Below are 19,662 nucleotides of genomic sequence, written 5' to 3'. Positions count from 1 at the left end.
AGGGGCATAGAGGAGGACACAAGGGGGACACAAAGGGGCATAGAGGACAAAGAAGGGCTGAGGGCACAAGGGAGACAGAGGACACAAGGAGGAACAAGAGATGCAAGGGGGCATGAGGTACAAAGAGGGCATAATCCACAAAATCGGAGCAGTACTTTTCAGCGCTGCTAGATTTGGGCCCAGCCATAGACTATAATAGGAATCACATCTATAGCTGCGCTCAGTGAGTAACGTTGGCGCCATCAGAAGACGGAGCCGAAGTTGCTTAAAAAACACAATAATTCGGCCTCCAATTATATCATTCTCCCACTATCCATGTCAGCCTGAACTTGTGCAGAAGCAGGATCAGCCATACCGGCTTTATCCTGCACCCAAGTCTACCGGCGCCGATTTCAAATGTATGCCACAAAATGCCCCTTCACAATGGGTGCACCAGGTTTAGTATATTTATTTCCCCCCCCCCTCTTTTTGTCCTCTAAACCTGCGTGCGTCTTATGGTCAGGAGCATTTTATAGACTGAAAAATATGGTAAGTCATGTATTAGAGGTTTTGTGAATATGTGTGCATGTGCGTTTAAGAATATATTTTCATGGATGTCCTTTATGTTGGTTTTACCAATGGATGCCATTTTTGTAACAGAATGTTTAGGTAAGTCTCTTGGTATAAGCAGTCCCAGAAGTACACAAACCTTCGCCCATTCCCCTTCTTAATTTAGCATGTGCACTACAGTGTTATAATGTTAATACAGATATGCTTCAAGCCCTTGTGTCCTGATGGCAACCATGACAGTTTTGTAGAATACCTAACCTTTAATAATATCCAGCATGGGGAATCCTTAAAGGGAACCTAAAGCAAAAGAGAACAGTTTAACTTACCTGGGGCTTCTACCAGCACCCCTGCACCCGCCCTGTGCCCGCACTGTCACTGCACAGTGCTCCAGTTCACTGCAGCACCCCTCTTTCGCCAGGCAAGTCGATGGCCACTGCGCATGAGTCATTGATCGCGCTTCCACCGTAGGATGTGTTCTGCGCATTCGCAGAGCGCCCCCAACCACAGGAGCACGATCAGAAGGGGTGCTGCGGGTGGCAGGAACATTGCTGATTGACAACGTGGGGACGGCGGCTGGTAGAAGCCCCGGGTAAAATAACGGGGTTTTTTTGTTTTAGATTCCCTTTAATACAGGGAGTGCAGAATTATTAGGCAAATGAGTATTTTGACCACATCATCCTCTTTATGCATGTTGTCTTACTCCAAGCTGTATAGGCCCGAAAGCCTACTACCAATTAAGCATATTAGGTGATGTGCATCTCTGTAATGAGAAGGGGTGTGGTCTAATGACATCCACACCCAATAACAGGTGTGCATAATTATTAGGCAACTTCCTTTCCTTTGGCAAAATGGGTCAAAAGAAGGACTTGACAGGCTCAGAAAAGTCAAAAATAGTGAGATATCTTGCAGAGGGATGCAGCACTCTTAAAATTGCAAAGCTTCTGAAGCGTGATCATCGAACAATCAAGCGTTTCATTCAAAATAGTCAACAGGGTCGCAAGAAGCGTGTGGAAAAGCCAAGGCGCAAAATAACTGCCCATGAACTGAGAAAAGTCAAGCGTGCAGCTGCCAAGATGCCACTTGCCACCAGTTTGGCCATATTTCAGAGCTGCAACATCACTGGAGTGCCCAAAAGCACAAGGTGTGCAATACTCAGAGACATGGCCAAGGTAAGAAAGGCTGAAAGACGACCACCACTGAACAAGACACACAAGCTGAAACGTCAAGACTGGGCCAAGAAATATCTCAAGACTGATTTTTCTAAGGTTTTATGGACTGATGAAATGACAGTGAGTCTTGATGGGCCAGATGGATGGGCTCGTGGCTGGATTGGTAAAGGGCAGAGAGCTCCAGTCCGACTCAGACGCCAGCAAGGTGGAGGTGGAGTACTGGTTTGGGCTGGTATCCTCAAAGATGAGCTTGTGGGGCCTTTTCGGGTTGAGGATGGAGTCAAGCTCAACTCCCAGTCCTACTGCCAGTTTCTGGAAGACACCTTCTTCAAGCAGTGGTACAGGAAGAAGTCTGCATCCTTCAAGAAAAACATGATTTTCATGCAGGACAATGCTCCATCACACGCGTCCAAGCACTCCACAGCGTGGCTGGCAAGAAAGGGTATAAAAGAAGAAAAACTAATGACATGGCGTCCTTGTTCACCAGATCTGAACCCCATTGAGAACCTGTGGTCCATCATAAAATGTGAGATTTACAAGGAGGGAAAACAGTACACCTCTCTGAACAGCGTCTGGGAGGCTGTGGTTGCTGCTGCACGCAATGTTGATGGTGAACAGATCAAAACACTGACAGAATCCATGGATGGCAGGCTTTTGAGTGTCCTTGCAAAGAAAGGTGGCTATATTGGTCACTGATTTGTTTTTGTTTTGTTTTTGAATGTCAGAAACGTATATTTGTGAATGTTGAGATGTTATATTGGTTTCACTGGTAAAAAAATAATTGAAATAGGTATATATTTGTTTTTTGTTAAGTTGTCTAATAATTATGCACAGTAATAGTCACCTGCACACACAGATATCCCCCTAAAATAGCTAAAACTAAAAACAAACTAAAAGTTACTTTCAAAAATATTCAGCTTTGATATTAATGAGATTTTTGGGTTCATTGAGAACATGGTTGTTGTTCAATAATAAAATTATTCCTCAAAAATACAACTTGCCTAATAATTCTGCACTCCCTGTAAAGAGAACTACAGAATACCCAGATAGCTTTGGTGACCCTGAACAAACAGGAAGGTATAGGGGGGCTAAAAGAGACTAAAAAGCCCTTACATTCAGTATTAATAAATTAAGCTCTGTGTGTTTTCATTGAAATCTTGTGAACGTTTGTAGACTTCTTTGTACATTTAAATCAGGTAAAATAATGTGTTCATTAGAGGCAGGAGGGTGTAGTCATGAAACATTTTGTGTAGTGTTACCTTATTACACTCCAACTCTAACCCCCCCCCCCCCCCCCCCCCCCCGTTTATAGTCACACTTCTCCCTGATGACTTCTACTTGGATGGTACCTTTATGTCTAAACCTATTCCCTTTGTTTTCCAGAGGTCTGGTCCCATTGCACAATGCCTGTTCCTATGGACATTATGAAGTAACTGAGCTACTTGTTAAGCACGGTGCACTAATTAATGTTGCTGATTTGTGGAAATTCACGCCATTACATGAAGCTGCAGCAAAAGGGAAATACGAGATCTGCAAGCTTCTCCTACAGGTAGGATCATGACTTTCAGTGAAATGGGATTCGTAAAGTGTGTTTGTTTCTTGCATTCCAGCTGAAACCTTCTCTTTTGCTGAGGCTTTTCTGCCACACACACATATTTTAGCCTTCCTGCTGCTCCCCCTATATCTAGGAATAATATTGTTGTCTAGATTATCAAGCAGAATACTGATGCAGTTTCAGTGGCGGGTTAATGATCTGGGTTGTTAGTCCCCATTCCATTGTAGTAAGGTGTTCAACCAAAGTATTTCCCATCATTCAGTAGCAGTGTTTGCACTGACACTTTACAGTTCTTTTCATCCTTTGTTTCCATACTTATAAAAACAGATTTAACCTCCCTGGCAATACGATTATTCGAATTTTAGGGTCTAAAAGCGGTGCAATTTTTTGCACGCCTTTAGACCCTACAACCAGGAAAACAATCATACTGCAGTGAGATCAGCGACAGCTCAGCACTTACCTTCCTGGGATCCAGCGCTGCAATTCTCCAGGTGGCACTGTAACCCTGTAGTGAGATTGCCACCTGTCGTCATGACGACAAATAGCAGGCGATCCCACCGAGGGATCCAGAGCCTCTGAGGACCGGAAGAAGAATGGCTACCAACGTTTGAATTCCGGGGGAGGTGAGTTGAAATGCCTGCTGTGCTGAAGGCTCTGCATAGACCCCCCGGAGGCTACCCCGACACTGGGGAGAATAGACATGTTAGCATATGATCTGATGATATGTCTGCTGGAGCGTAACTACAGAGAATGAGTCCCTATGATGGCGGGGAGCCCAGAGCTCTAAGGGAGCCTCAACTACTTCATTCCTTCTGATCAGGTGTTTTCGTAGCTACGTTTGGCATGTGTGACATTTATGATGTCCGAACTTGTTGTAGGACCCTTGCAAGACACAAGGGGTGGGCAAGGGTGAGAACATTGGGGGGACCCCATGAAAGTTTTGCTGGGGGGGGTCCCATGATTTGTAGTTAAGCTCAGCGTTTGTCATATGTTGTGGTTCATTTTGTGTATCAGACCGTTTTAGTCTCACCCAGCAAAAAAGCGTTTCATTATTTACCCTCTTTCCTTGAATATAAGACCGACTCTGAAAATAAGCCCTAGCTGGAATTTTGAGCATGCTTGAAATATAAGCCCTCCCCTGAAAATAAGCCCTAGCAGAAGTTAGAGGAGGAAGAGGAGGCCAGCATGTGGGGACACAGCGGTGCAATGCCAATAGGGCACTAGTCCTGTCATCCCACCTCCCAGCAAGGTTATCGGCTGTGTACAGAGATCACAGGGCAAGTGCCTGGTCAGTACAGTAGCATACCTTCAAATCCAGGAACAGCACAGTACAAAGGAACAGGAAATGTTCTGCTGAGAGACTCTTCCTGGTAGAAATATGACATCCCCTGAAAATAAGCCCTAGCAAAATTATAGAGCAAAAATTAATATGATAGTCTTATTTTCGGGGAAACACGGTAGCAGATCTAAGGCTTTAATGATTTCACTCCATTATCTCTCAAAGCAAACCTTTAACTTTCAAAGGGTTAAATATTTAAGTAGTGGGAATCCTCAGGATGGTCCCATGTCCTCTACCCGACCAGTACTGGCTAAGACCCTCTGTTAGTGGCCTCACTCCCATCCCCATACAAGTGCAGCCATACTGTGCATGCATGTATAGGGTCTGCACCTGCGCAGTGGTATGAAGCTGTTCATCCATGGAGGAAAAAAAATGTGCATGAGCAGGTTTGTGCCACTACTTGCGCATGAGCAGTACAGCAGCACTTAGATGGAAGTGTGGCCACAAGAGCATGACTGATGCCCTTGTTGAATAAGTTTAGAGAGACCCAGTTCTGGATTGTCGGGGTGGAAGGCTATCTAGAGGCTTACTTCTTCTGTGGTAAGTAACCTTTTTCTTTTGGCCCCGCTTCAGGTTCACTCTCTCTGTGGTGACCAGAGCTAGAAACCACTGCTGTTCTGCACCTTTCTGTTACATTTATCTTCACTTGTTACTCCATAACACCGAAGTGTTTCATGTTAAATAGCATGGAGCTGATTCCACGAAGAAGAACAGAGATGGAAACACGGCATTAGACCTGGTTAAAGACGGAGATACAGATATCCAGGACCTCCTCCGGGGAGATGCGGCCTTGTTAGATGCGGCCAAAAGAGGGTGTGCAGCTCGAGTTAAGAAACTTTGCTCATCGGAGAATGTCAACTGTAGAGATACCCAAGGCAGACATTCCACGCCATTGCACTTAGCAGGTGGGTGTGTTTGGGAATGCAGGGCACCTATATTTGCATTCCATTTTTGTTGTTTTTTTGCTAATTGACTACAATCTACATAGTTGTGTTCTGTTTAATATGTTGCATGTTAAAAGTGTTCCTGCTGCACAATCCCATATCAGAATATATTTTGGATATGATTTGTTAGAAATGTATTTATTCTTTCTTTTCCAGCTGGGTACAATAATTTAGAAGTTGCGGAGTACTTGTTACAGCATGGCGCTGATGTTAATGCACAAGATAAAGGGGGCCTTATTCCATTGCATAACGCTGCATCATATGGGGTAAGTTGCGATTTTAAACTTCAATTTACAGTAAGCTTCCAGCCTCCAGGCATAAATCTTTTCTTAGCCTCTAGAAACCTTCATTAGCTAGTGTAAAATCAGGCCCTGGCCACGGCAGACTGTGCAATAGGTTGCATTTTCTCTGTCAGATACAGCTTGTGCCTACCCCCTTGCGTTGTGAGCAGTGGAGATGATGTAGTACAGGCAGCAGCAGTTTAGCCACACCCACAGACTCTAGAACAAAACCCAAAACAAAATACTCTTCTGCTTCTGGTTGCACAAAAAGGTTCCATCAGAGATCTCTTAAGGTGGCCACACACCATACATTTTTTTAAATGTCTATTCAACTCAAGAATAGCAATCAATTTTTCAGATTGATTTTAACATTTAAAAAATCTGACCAATGTACCACACACCTATGTTAAATTTTTCCTCAATTATGATAAAAATTATTGGAAACTGAGAGAAAATAGCTTGGGTGTATACATTGACAATCTACCACACACCATTCAATTTTCTTAAAAATTGATCAATAAAATGCACCATTCCCAATTGAATTTTATCGTATAAAAATGGTAAATCTGATTGGATTTCTTGCTCGAATAAAACAAAAACGTTAGATTTTTCGTGAAATCCAATCTTTTTATTTGAATTGCCGTAAAATCCGATCATTTTATTGTATCATGTGTGGCCACCTATAAGCTTGCATGGGTCTCCCATTACCATGGTAAAAAATTAAATCTTAACACTTGTACACTGCTTTACTCCAGTGTGACTCTAAAAGTGCTAGGGGGGGGGGGGGGGGGACTCTTCCCCATGAACGCTACTGATTTGGGGGAGGGGGAAGGCACCGTAGTTCTGCGGCTTTGCAGTACGCGCACACACACACACACGATATGGAGGATGCCATTTTTATTTCAGTTATTTTAAACAAAGCAGATTGCCTGGCTCTCCTGCTGAACCTCTGTCTACAATGCCCTTAGCCATTCACTCTAAACAAGCATGCCGATCAGATGTTTCTGATCCAAGTCTGACAAGATTAACTGCTTGCTTGTTTTGGGTGTGTGATTCAGACACTACTTCAGTTAAAGAGATCAGCGGAATAGCCAGGCAACTGGTATTAATAAAGGGAAATGAATATGGCAGACTCCATATCCCTCTCACTCCAGGTGTCCTTTGTTCTCCCCAGGCTTTTTTAGCCGGGTAATCCACCTGGTTTTGGTGAGCACCCGGCTGTCATCGGCTCGCCTCCATATCCTCCTCCCTATGTTGTAAGCAGAGTTGCACAGGTCCTGCATTCACTTGGCTGCGCCCCACCCGGCTACTTTTTCGTGCCACCCAGCTGGGAAAAAATTGGGGGGGAAAACACTAGAGGACATTTGTATCTGACTTTCTGTTGCTACTTCTGAACAAGCAGAAACAGATATTATCCATCCTTCTGGCACTAGTGGTCACACCCTTTTCACCTTCTGCCAGAACATGCCTCATCTGTTCAGTGTGCGTGGGTAGCCCATGTGGGACGATTTATTTATTTTTTATGGGCTCATACATGTAATTATATATTATGTAGTCATTTCTGCTTCTTTGTACATATTTCTGGTCTTTTAGCTTATGGTGCAGTAACCAAACCTCTTGTTTTTCAGCATGTGGATGTAGCTGCCTTACTTATAAAGTTCAATGCTTCTGTGAATGCCACTGACAAGTGGGCTTTTACGCCACTGCATGAAGCTGCTCAGAAAGGGAGAACGCAGCTCTGCGCATTGCTTCTGGCACATGGTGCTGATCCAACACTGAAAAATCAGGAGGGCCAAACACCATTAGACTTGGTCACGGTACGTCATTAACTGATCATCTATGTGTGAGTGTTGCTGAAAGCGTCTAGTGGTTGCCTCACCCTGGGGCCTTGTTCACACGTACATCTGCACATTTCTGGTCCTGTCCTGTCAGTTCTCTATCAGTTTTCCTGACTGGACCAGAAAGGTACAAATTTATGTGTGAACACCTTTATTAAAACGCAAACAAAACTGATGCCAATTGTCAAAAACTGACAGGACTGGACACTTTTTACGTGTGAACCAAGCCTTAGGCCCCATTCAGCTTGTCTGCAAATCACTAGTTCTTGAATATGCTCGGTGGCTATGCAAATCATTGGTAGTATTCACACTGTAGCGATCCCCCGCAATTAGCGATTTGCTGAAATCTCAAACATGCGATTATATTTCAATGTTAAAGGATCACAAAACGCAATCGCTCCAAAATCTCTTTCCTATACAGTGAAAAACCACAGGAAAACCGATTTGCAAAACGCTAGTGATTCTTGCTAGTGGTTTCCGATTCCCAGTGTGAATGGTGCCTTATGGTGCTAGTGCTGAATTTTTAAGTCACCCTCCAACTTTCAGTTAAAAAACAAAACAAAAACGCAAATGCTTCCGCTGAGCGGAGGGAGATCTGTTGAGCTGTAGCTGCAGTGGAGGCCATGAAGAGTTCTCCTCTCTGCAGCACTCTTTTATGCATAGTCCATTTTAAATGTTCTATTGAATTCATGTAAGACAAACTGTACCTGACCTGGGAATTTCACTGTACTCCTGCTTGTTTGCCCAATCCAAATAAACCTCATGGAGCTCTTGTAAGTAGTCTGATCCGTCAAGCTTTTCATTTGGGTTGAATGGTGCTAGCATTCTTGCCTTACGGTGCTGGAGTCCCAGGCCTGATTATCAGACAAGGATCTAACTGGCATTTGCATGGTCGTTGGGAGTGGGGCTCCTCCAAGCATTCTACTCTCTTTCTAGGTCTCAAAAACATTCAGGCAGCTCTTTGGCTTCTTCCTAGGTGGGTCCCAAGAGGTGGTAAGGGATGTTAGACTACAGTGTTCTCCCCAGAAATTTTTTCCAGCCGGGTGGCATGCAAATGTAGCCGGGTGGGAAATCGATGGGAGAATGCTGAGCTGGCGCAACTCTGCTTACACCATAGGAGGAGGATGAGGAAGTGAGCTGATGACAGCCAGGTGATCACCAAAATTAGCCAGGTGGAACACCCGGCTAAAAGACCCTAGGGAGAACACTGGACTATAACTATGTTGGGGACACCAGATAGTGAGCTTCTTTGAGGTATAGTCAGTGACCTGAACTGTTCTGTGTACACTGTTAGGCCCAGTGCACACCGGGCGGATCCGCGGCCGAATCCGCCTGAAAATCCGCATGGCTAATATATCTCTATGGGCCGGTGCACACCGGCGGTTTGAGGTTTTTAGCAAGCGCAAACGTGCCTCTTGCTGCACGTTTGCGGTTTGCTTAAAACCTCAAACCGCCGGTGTGCACCAGCCCATAGAGATACATTAGCCACACGGATGCGGCCGGCGGATCTCATACAAAATCCACCCGGTGTGCACCCGGCAAATATCGCCTCTCTGCTCCCAAAACCGCTAGCGTTTTGACGATCTGCTAGCGGTTTTGGTGTGCACTGGGCCTTAAAGAGACTTTGAGATGAAGAAAGTGGCTGTTTTTTACTTACCGTGGCCTCTTTCAGCCCCATAAGCATGGATGCGTCCCTCGCCGTCCACCCGCAATCCTCTGTTCAGCCGCAATCAAACCCCGGTACACGGCTCAGTCTGACTGACGTCAGCCGGTGTCTTCTGCGTTTGCACAGAAGGTCCATGCGTGCGCAGAAGGCCCCCTGCTGATGTCACTGAGCCCCATACTGGAGAAGATTGCGGCTTAACGGAGGCACGCGGGAGGACAGTGAGGGACGCATCCATGCATATGGGGCTGGAGGAAGCCCCAAGTAAATGAAAAAACTGCCCCTTCATCTTTAAGTGCTGTGGAAAATGTCAGGGCTATGTAAATGAATGAGGATAATAAATTAACACATTTTTCCTTTGTTGTTTGATCAGGCCGATGATGTCCGTGCTCTTCTAGCAGCAGCTATGCCCCTTGCTGCGTTACCAGCCATTTATAAACCACAGCTTATCACAGTTTCCCAGCCTGCATCTGCACCAGCAGGAGTCCTATCTTCAGTTCCCTCCAGTCCGCCTACTCTGTCTGCCGCCAGCAGCCTGGATAACCTGGCAGCCAGTTTTCCGGATGCACCGTCAGCAGCGAGCGGTGGTGCCGAGGGGGCGGTGGCTTTAGAGAAGAAGGAAGAAGGTAAATCTCTTCACAGATCTTTATGGAAAACACTCTCATATGCAGCACACTCTATGGAAAATCTGTTTTTATGTAGTTTAAAAGTCATTGATCTAAATTTCCAGTCTCTTTCCTTTTCTCCTTTCCTTCTCTTTCCTTTCCTTTTAATAAGAGCACTTTCCTGTGTGAATTGTTCACTGTCTGGGTCAGACTATAGAATAGCCCTCGCTAATAAGGAATTACAGCCATAAAACTTTTTCCTGTTAGAAAATGGCTTATGAGAGAAGGAAAGCTATAAAAAGGGTCAATCGTTCAGAGATTTTAGCTCTGGCATACTTCAATAAATGTGGCATTGAGAAGAGACAATGAAACCATAAAAACTTAAAAAGTAGATTTAACCCTCCTGGCGGTTTGTCAAAATCCGCCAGGGGGCAGCAAATACGTTTAAAAAAAAAAAAAAAAAAAATTTTTTTTCATGTAGCGGGACGAGGTCTCGCTACATGATAGCCGCTGCTCAGCGGCATCCCCCCAGCCCCTCCGATCGGAGATCAGGAGATCCCGTTCAAAGAACGGGATCTCCTGGAGGGCTTCCCCCGTCGCCATGGCGTCATCGACGTTGTGACGTCAAAGGGGACTCCGATCCACCCCACGGCGCTGATTGGCCAGGCAGCGCACGGGGTCTGGGGGCGGCTGCGGCGACGCGTATAGCGGCGGCGATCGGGCACTGCACACAGCTAGCAAAGTGCTAGCTGCGTGCAGCAAAAAAAAATTATGCAAATCGGCCCAGCGGGGCCTGAGCGGTGCCTCCCGGCGGCATAGCCCGTGCTCAGCACGGGCTTACCGCCAGGGAGGTTAAATATAAAATAAAACCGTGAAATAGCTAAAGAAGTCCTTTTTAGGAGGAGAATAGACACAATTGTTTAGCTCATAAGTTTATTTTTACCTCGGATGTCCTTTACGGATCTTAAGAGTCAAAAAGGTATAATCAAGGGTGGAATCATGCTTTATTTAGAGTGGAAAACTGATTAGATTTCTCACTGCAGGCTAGTGCTATACCTTATATTGTGGTTGAACTCGATGGACGTATTTTTTTATTTTTTAACCCAAATTACTATGTAAGGACACATAGTTTTTTGTTTTTTTTTTTATTTTTACATTCCGTTATAGTTTAAATATCCATGGTGCCCAAATGGATGGAAATTACTCATTCATAGCTAAAGGAAGAGGGCTGCGGTGGGCTGAAGCGGGTCTGAAATTTGTAAATTTTAAAGTGTAACTGTCGGGCATAAAATCAAAAAATCTATTCTTTATTTTTTAATCTGGTAAACAAGTAATACGGATGCTAATCAGGCAGTCCAAAAGTTAAAAATCACTCTTACTATTCTTATCCATAAAAGATAATGCCCCAGTTTCCCTGGCTCTTATTTGGTACATCTGCCGCACAAAGGATGTTGCAGGGCATGCTGGGTTCTCTTTTTTTCCTTCTTTACTTCCCCTCATTATGGAGTCTGTAATGTCCTTTCTCTTTTTATTTAGTACCAGGATTTGACCTGAGCATTAATCAGTTTTTAAGGAACCTGGGACTTGAACACTTAATTGATATTTTTGAGAGTGAGCAGGTGAGTTTGTTTGCCGTGTGTGTGCGTTTTATTAATAAATCCTGCTAGTATGTTGTATTGTAAATTATAATAAACACCATTATTTTATTTTTTTGTATGTTTTGTTTATGTATTTACGGTTTGTGTAAACTCTAGTCTAACATTTGTTGTTTAAAATACTTCCCTTTTATTGTAGTAACAAATTAATTGTTCTTTGTTCACATTTTGAATATATATAATTTCCTTTGAGGTCGCATTCACAGTGGCACGTTGCGGAGTACCGAACTACAATGATAATCTTATGGGCCGTTCACAGTGCAACGTTAACATCGAGTTGAAAAATGTTGCATTATGGCAACTCACTGCTTGCAGTGCGTTACCTCTGAACGCAGACACGTTGCGACTTTAACGTTGCATTAAACTGCAACATCCCACTGTGAATACAGCCTTAAAGAGAAACCGTGACCAAGAATTGAACTTCATCCCAATCAGTAGCTGATACCCCCTTTTACATGAGAAATCTATTCCTTATCCCAAACGGATCATCAGGGGGGCTCTGTATGGCTGATATTGTGGTGAAACCCCTCCCACAAGAAACTCTGAGGACCATGGTCCTGGCAGTTTCCTGTCTGTGAACCTTGTTGCATTGTGGGAAATAGCTGTATACAGCTGTTTCCAACTGCTAAAAAGCAAGCAGCAGCTACATCACCTGCCAGAAGTAAAAATGTCACCATGTGATAAATGTCAATGTAAATCAGGGTTTTAAAATATTTTACCATGGGCAAACACAGACTAAATCATTTATACAGAATTATTTAAAAATTAAGCACTTTATTACATTATTTTCACTGGAGTTCCTCTTTAAGGTGCCCGGTAATTATCATTTTTTTTTTTATTATTTTTTTTTTTTTTACCAATCTTACTAAATCTATTTAGCAGAAGGATAAACTGAGTGAATATATTTTGAATGGATATTCTCAAACTATTTATCTATTACATAGAAGCTGTAAGATTAGACAAAAAAATTGTCATTAGCGGGCACCTGTAGTGTTGGAGAGAGTGTACCCTCATAAGTTTGCTATGAGCCCAGACTGGCGATGCACAAGTCTTTTTCTGTCATTTTATAGTAAAAATCTGCCTTGCATTCCTGTTTGCATTGAGATAAGAACATCCAAACTGACTGCACAAACTGCACAGCTTTGCAAACATACACGCCTAAAAGCCGTAGTTTAAGCACTTGAGGACCGCGGTGTTAAACCCCCCTAGTGACCAGGCCATTTTTTACTAAATGGGCCACTGCAGCTTTAAGGGCTCGCTGCAGGGCCGCACAACTCAGCACACAAGTGATTCCCCTCCTGTGTCCCCGGGGGACAGCCGTGTCATGCTGCTGTCCCCAGTACAGCGCTGCCTTAGATCGCAGTGCTGTACATAGTTATTAGACGCGGTTTCGCCATCTTACAGTCTGGGAGACTGAAGGCGGAGCTCTGTAATCAGAGCGGAGATGCGCACGCTCTCCTGCAAGCTTCATTAGAAGCCATTCATGCCAATCGCGCGGAGTGGTTGTGGGGCTGCCGCCGCGTTCACGCCAATTGACATGGAGTGGTCGGCAGGTAGTTAATTGCAAAAGCTAGTCGCTTTTAGAAGTGATTTTTCGAAGCGATTCTAGGTATGTGCCTAGCGATTTTTTTGGAGCGTTTAGGTGTATCAATTTTTTTATTTTTTTGTACAGTAGAGCTGGACGTGAACAGCTTTTGTAAAACGCTTGGAAAATTGCTCGGCTCTAGCGCTTTTTAGAGCGAGTTTCCACTTTCCTATACTTAACATTGAGGCCGAATCGCCTCAGAAATGCTGCAGGACCCACATTTGCGTTTGGGGAAAAAACACATCGCTCTGGTGTGATCCATCCCATTCAAATACTAAATACGCATTTTAAAGCGCTAGCATTTTGGAAAGCGCTCAGAAGCGCTCTAGGTGTGCACTAGCCCTCTGAAATACAGATTGTCCCAAAGCTCCCACCTCGGTATAAAACATAAACCCTCTGCTGCCCAAGTAGTTAATTGAAATAGTAACAATGCTGGCTTTTGTGTGAATTTAACACAAATTACATGAAGATTGGAATTGGGCCAATCAAAATAAACCTTTATTATAATTTTTTTTTTAAATCTTGATTGGTGTGCGATTTTAAGCTTCTTTGCTCTTTTTTTCCAACACTTGTTTTAATTCATTTTCTACCAGTGGGTTTTGCCCCTCCCATCTACCACTAAACAAGCTGAAATAAAGTTTGCCGTCAATCCCTGCAATTTATAGAGCTGAATTAAGTTATTTTCAAGGCTATTTTCCTGTAATATTCAAATGTAATTTTATTTTGTAGATCACACTCGATGTCCTAATCGAAATGGGACACAAGGAATTTAAGGAGATTGGAATTAATGCTTATGGACACAGACATAAAATAATCAAAGGTGTGGAGAGACTCATTTCAGGCCAGCAAGGTAATGAATGCGTTCTCTGATACAAAACTAGAATTTACTTCCTGTTCACCCCCCACATAGCAAGGATTATTCATTTCTAGGGTGGTTTGTAGTTGCAGATCATTTATTTATGCTTTTGCAAGTCAGTACCACTAGTCTGTATTATGACTATAGCTTCATTTTATAGAGCCATGTTATTTGAGCTTCAGTAGAGGCCTTTCGTGTTTCTTTATTCCCCACTCACAGTAGGGCGTTGCATTGTGACATAATGGACGCATTGTAATGCGGAAAGTCATCCCGCAATGTTATATCTATGCAACATTCATAGTACGTCCAGTGTGGTGTGATCTAACAGAGTGCGATATCCCAACGCACTGTATGCAGTGTGTTACTTTGTAAAGCATGCATTAACCTCCTTAGCGGTAACCCCGAGTCAGGCTTGGGCCAGAAATCCGCAGCACAGAGCGGTAATCCCGAGCTGGATGCATGGGAGGTGAGTAATGTGCAGGGCTGCCGCAGATCTATCTAGCGGTATGATTTTTAGGGTCTAATGCTGGGAATACACCATATGTTTTTTTGTCAGATAGTTCGATAAATAATTTCCGACATGTCCGATCTGATTTTCGATCGTTTTTTTTTGTGATCATTCTTTCATAGAAGTGAATGGAAATAGATAAAAAAAAAATAAGAGAATCGAGCGGAAAATCGAATTGATCGGATGGAAAATCGACTGAAAAAATGCATCGTGTATTCCCAGCATAAAAGCTTGTGAGAAAATTGCACCGCTTTTAGACCATAAAATCTGGAAGTAATTATACTGCTAGGGAAGTGTCAGTGAAGCATTCTTTTCATTGACTTTGCTAGAGAACAGAGGCGCCAACAGGATAAAAACTTTAAAATTGCTAGGGAGGCAGTGGTGGACTTCCGGAAAGCAGACACTAACAACTGTCTGACTCAAACAATTGAATTTATTAAGAGTACCCCAAGAAATGCAACGCTTCATCAGGCAATAGAATAGGGGACAAAAAACAGTAGCTCGGTAGAAACACCATAAAATATTGCCGTCACCAGATATTTTGGCTCACAATCGTCTTGGGTGAAAATCCTATAGAGGGGTCCCATGAGCCAGGCTGAAGTCAAACCCGCTCATTGTCAGAATGGTGCAGATCACATGTCATTATTTGTAGGAGTTTTTGGCAGAATGAAGAATGTTCTTAATATATTGAGTGGCTTTTGTGTTCTACTTCTGATGCAGTATTCCTATGACTCATTTGTAGGTCTGAATCCTTACTTGACACTGAATACCTCTGGCAGTGGAACAATCTTAATTGATCTAGCTCCAGATGACAAGGAGTTCCTGTCTGTGGAGGAGGAGGTAAGAGCATTTGTAGCTTCTGTTAGTTACAGATTACCCGGCAAGCTCATGGTTAACCAGAACTCCCAGGAGTGTGTATGGGTCTACAAATGACCAAAAAAGCCCTCTTACTAAAATGTTATGCAAAACAAAAGTTTGCAGTCTTAACCACTTACTGCCCGCCTAACGCCGATAGGTGGAGGGAGAGAGGGCAGGCACAGGACCGCCTAACGCCAATAGGTGGTGGAAGAGAGGGCAGGCACAGGACCGCCTAACGCCGATTTGCGTCATGGCATTCCGCGCGTGATTAGCAGGGAATGAGCGCTCTTAAGCGCGCGTTCCCTGCAGGGGGACACAGGAGGCCACCGCGATCAGCCTGCCAGCCATGGGAAAAAAAAAGACAATCACAGCAGCAATCAGAGACCACCAGAAGATGGCTGTATTAGGGGTACGAAAAGTAGTTAAAATTCATGTGGGTGCTAAATTCTATGACTGCGCAATAAACCGATAAAGCTGTGTAGTGCTAAATTGTAAAAAATGGCCTGGTCTCTTGGGGGGGTGTAAACCTGTGTTTCCTCAAGAGGTTAAAGCAGGAGGTGTTTGTGATAATTCAGGTTGGAGTGAGCAAATGAGGTCACCCACAATGGCTTTGTACAATTAAAGAGAGTCTGAAGCGAGAATAAATCTCGCTTCAGACCTCATAGATAGCAGGGGCATGTGTGCCCCTGCTAAAACGCCGCTATCCCGCGGCTTAACGGGGGTCCCTTCACCCCCAAATCCCCTCCGTGCAGCGGGGGAGCACTTCCTGGTTGGGGCAGGGCTAACCGCCGCAGCCCTGCCCCACGCGCGTCTGTCAGCGCGTATCTCCGCCTCTCCCCCGCCCCTCTGTCTTCCTTCACTGAGCGGGGCGGCGATGCGCCGCTGATAGACGTGACTGATGGCAGGGCTGCGGCCGTTAGCCCTGCCTCCAGGAAAAGATAATATACGACCAAGTTTGCGACCAAGGCTTGCGGGGGGGGGGGGCGGTTGGGGGTGAAGGGACCCCCGTTTAACCGCGGGATAGCGGCGTTTTAGCAGGGGCACACAGGCCCCTGCTATCTATGAGGTCTGAAGCGAGAATTATTCTCGCTTCAGAGTCTCTAACAAGCTGACACATCATTGATTTCCAGTGGTTCTGGAGGTGTGGTTAGCGATCAGGGACAACAAAGGATGAGTTGCATATTCAGCAGTGATGCATCGTGGGAGGCATCATATGCTCACTCAAATCTGAATTAACGCAAATACCTTCTGTTTTGAGAAGGCAAAACTTTTGTTTTGTATAGCTTCTATATTAGAACTGCTTTTGTTGGGTTTCAGTCATTCTTGTTTTTAGTGTTTTGAATGGAATAAAATGTGCTTTTATTTCTAGATGCAAAGTACAGTCAGAGAGCACCGGGATGGAGGACATGCTGGCGGAGTCTTTAACAGATATAACATATCAAAGGTATGCCACACTTCAGCAATCAACTTACAGTGCAGTTTAAAGTGGTCATATTGGCTTGTAAGGAAATAAATTCCTTCCTCTCTGCTCCACAATCAGGTTAAAGGGATACTGTAGGGTGGTCGGGGAAAAATTAGTTGAAGTTACCCGGGGCTTCTAATGGTCCCCCGCAGGCATCCTGTGCCCGCGCAGCCACTCCCCGATGCTCCGGCCCCGCCTCCAGTTCACTTCTGGAATTTCAGACTTTAAAGTCTGAAAACCACTGCGCCTGCGTTTCCGTGTCCTCGCTTCCCCTGATGTCACCAGGAGCATACGGCGCAGATACAGACCATACTGGGTCTGCGCAGTACACTCTTGGTGCCATCCGCGGGAGTGAGGACATGGCAACGCAGACACAGTGGATTTCAGACTTTTAAAGTCTGAAATTCCAGAAGTGAACCGGAGGCGGGGCCGGAGAATTGAGGAGTGGCTTCGCGGGCACAGGATGTCTGTGGGGGACCATTAGAAGCTCCGGGTAACTTCAACTCATTTTCCCCCGACCACCCTACAGTATCCCTTTAAGGGTTTATGGAGACTTAACACGAGATGCCTAACAGCCCAGTGGGTGTGGGTGTGTGTGTGTGTGGGGGGGGGGGGGGATGGATATGCATATTGCTTGACAGTCTGTGCTCTTTTTAAAGGACACCTGAAGTGAGAGGGATATGGAGGCTTCCATATTTATTTCCTTTTAAACTATACCTGTTGCCTGGCAGTCCTGCTGATCCTCTGCTTCTAATACTTTTATCCATAGGCCCTGAACAAGCATGCAGCAGGTCTGATGTTTAACTGAAGTGACTGGATTAACTGCATGCTTGTGTCAGGTGTGTGATTCAGACCACTAGTGATGCCAGGAGGATCGGTAGGGCACCAGACAACTGGTATTGATTAAATGGCAGCTGAAGCAAGAGGTATATGGAGGCTGCCATATTTCATTCCTTTTAAGCAATACCAGTTGCCCGGCTATCCTGCTGATTCTCTGCCTCTAATACTTGGCTGGATAGTGTACTAGTTAAGGGCACCGCCTTTGACATGGGAGACCAGGGTTCAAATCCTGGCTAGGATCAGTACCTATTCAGTAAGGAGTTCAAGGCAAGACTCCTTAATTTTAGGGTGGCCTCTTGAGCGCGCCCTTAGTGGCTGCAGCTCCTGAGTGGTTTGAGTCCAACAGGAGAAGAGTACTAGTATGGACTAATAAGTTTAATTTTCATGCAAATATCATGCAAGTTGTTTGCAGCCTGCAAATGAGCCAAACGTTTTCATGATTTTTGGAATCAATTCCAAGCTGAAAACAGTTTGCTTCAAAGGACACCTTAAAGGGAAGGTCCAAGCAAAAAAAAAAAATGAGTTTTACTTACCTGGGGCTTCTACCAGCCCCATGTAGCCATCCTGTGCCCTTGTAGTCACTCACTGCTGCTCCAGTCCCCCGCTGGCAGCTTTCTGACCTCGGAGGTCAGGGCCACATTGCATACATTTTTACGCATTCCAGCTAGTGCAGGAACAAAAATTTACGCGTCGCACCACTAACGCGTAAAAATGTATGCGTTAATGTTCCTGCACTAGCGGGAATGTGTAAAAATGTACGCAATTCGGCCCTGACCTCCGAGGTCAGAAAGCTGCCAGCGGGGGACTGGAGCAGCAGTGAGTGACTACGAGGGCACAGGATGGCTGCATGGGGCTGGTAGAAGCCCCAGGTAAGTGAAACTCATTTTTTATTTTTTTTTGCTTGAACCTTCCCTTTAAGTGACAGGGATATGGAGGCTGCCATATTTATTTCCTTTTAAACAATACCAGTTGCCTGACTGTCCTGCTGATCCTTTGCCTTTAAAGAGACACTGAAGCGAGACTAAATCTCGCTTCAGGTCTTATATATAGCAGGGGCACGTGTGCCCCTGCTAAAACGCCGCTATCCCGCGGCTTAACGGGGGTCCCTTCACCCCCAACCCACCCCCCGCAAACCTGGGTCGGAAAAAGGTCGCTGGAGCTGATCTTCCTGGAGGCAGGGCTAACGGCTGCAGCCCTGCCTCCAGTCGCGTCTATCAGACGCGCATCGCCGCCTCTCCCCCGCCCCTCTCAGTGAAGGAAGACTGAGAGGGGCGGGGGAGAGGCGGAGGTACGCGTCTGACAGACGCGCATGGGGCAGGGCTGCGGCGCTTAGCCCTGCCCCAACCAGGAAGCGCTCCCCCGCATTACGGAGGGGATTTGGGGGGACAGGGACCCCCGTTAAGCCGCGCTATAGCGGCGTTTTAGCAGGGGCACGCATGCCCCTGCTAGCTATGAGGTCTGAAGCGAGATCTATTCTCGCTTCAGACTCTCTTTAATACTTTTAGCCATAGGCCCTGAACAAGCATGCAGCACATCAGGTGTTTCTGACATTTGTCAGATCTGGCAAGATTGTTTCTGGTGTTATTCAGACACTAAAATTGGTCAGCAGGACTGCCAGGCAACTGGTATTGTTTGAGGAAATAAATATAGCAGCCTCCATATCCCTCTCACTTGTCCTTGCCAAACTGCAGCATTCCTGTTGCTAGGAGTGTAATTATAATACTGATAACTCTTCGAAGGTCGTACTTTTGCTCTGGGATCCTACTTTGAGCTTCTGCTGATCATCCATTGTAATGTCCTTGCAGATTCAGAAAGTATGCAATAAGAAACTCTGGGAAAAATACACACACCGGCGAAAAGAGGTTACAGAGGAAAATCATAATCATTCCAATGAGAGGATGCTCTTTCATGGTAAGTCTATAACAAGAGTTTATAACAAGACAGACAGAAACTGA

At 45.0% G+C, this 19,662-nt stretch overlaps 1 protein-coding gene across 1 annotated transcript in view; it reads left to right on the top strand.

Annotated features, from left to right (window-relative positions):
- TNKS2 (tankyrase 2) overlaps positions 1-19,662 on the top strand; it is an 85,881-nt gene that overhangs the window by 52,336 nt on the left and 13,883 nt on the right. Inside the window, exons 15-24 of the mRNA XM_068257506.1 lie at positions 3,102-3,267; positions 5,298-5,517; positions 5,713-5,822; positions 7,466-7,654; positions 9,712-9,964; positions 11,480-11,562; positions 13,913-14,033; positions 15,290-15,387; positions 16,775-16,849; positions 19,513-19,618. Coding sequence (XP_068113607.1) covers positions 3,102-3,267; positions 5,298-5,517; positions 5,713-5,822; positions 7,466-7,654; positions 9,712-9,964; positions 11,480-11,562; positions 13,913-14,033; positions 15,290-15,387; positions 16,775-16,849; positions 19,513-19,618 — 1,421 coding nt within the window. The remainder of the gene's footprint in view (positions 1-3,101; positions 3,268-5,297; positions 5,518-5,712; positions 5,823-7,465; positions 7,655-9,711; positions 9,965-11,479; positions 11,563-13,912; positions 14,034-15,289; positions 15,388-16,774; positions 16,850-19,512; positions 19,619-19,662) is intronic.

The sequence above is a fragment of the Hyperolius riggenbachi genome, chromosome 10 (genome assembly GCF_040937935.1).
Source record: "Hyperolius riggenbachi isolate aHypRig1 chromosome 10, aHypRig1.pri, whole genome shotgun sequence".
NCBI lineage: Eukaryota > Metazoa > Chordata > Amphibia > Anura > Hyperoliidae > Hyperolius > Hyperolius riggenbachi.
The sequence above is the reverse complement of the archived record's forward strand: the minus strand, read 5'-3'. Positions and strand labels throughout refer to the sequence as shown.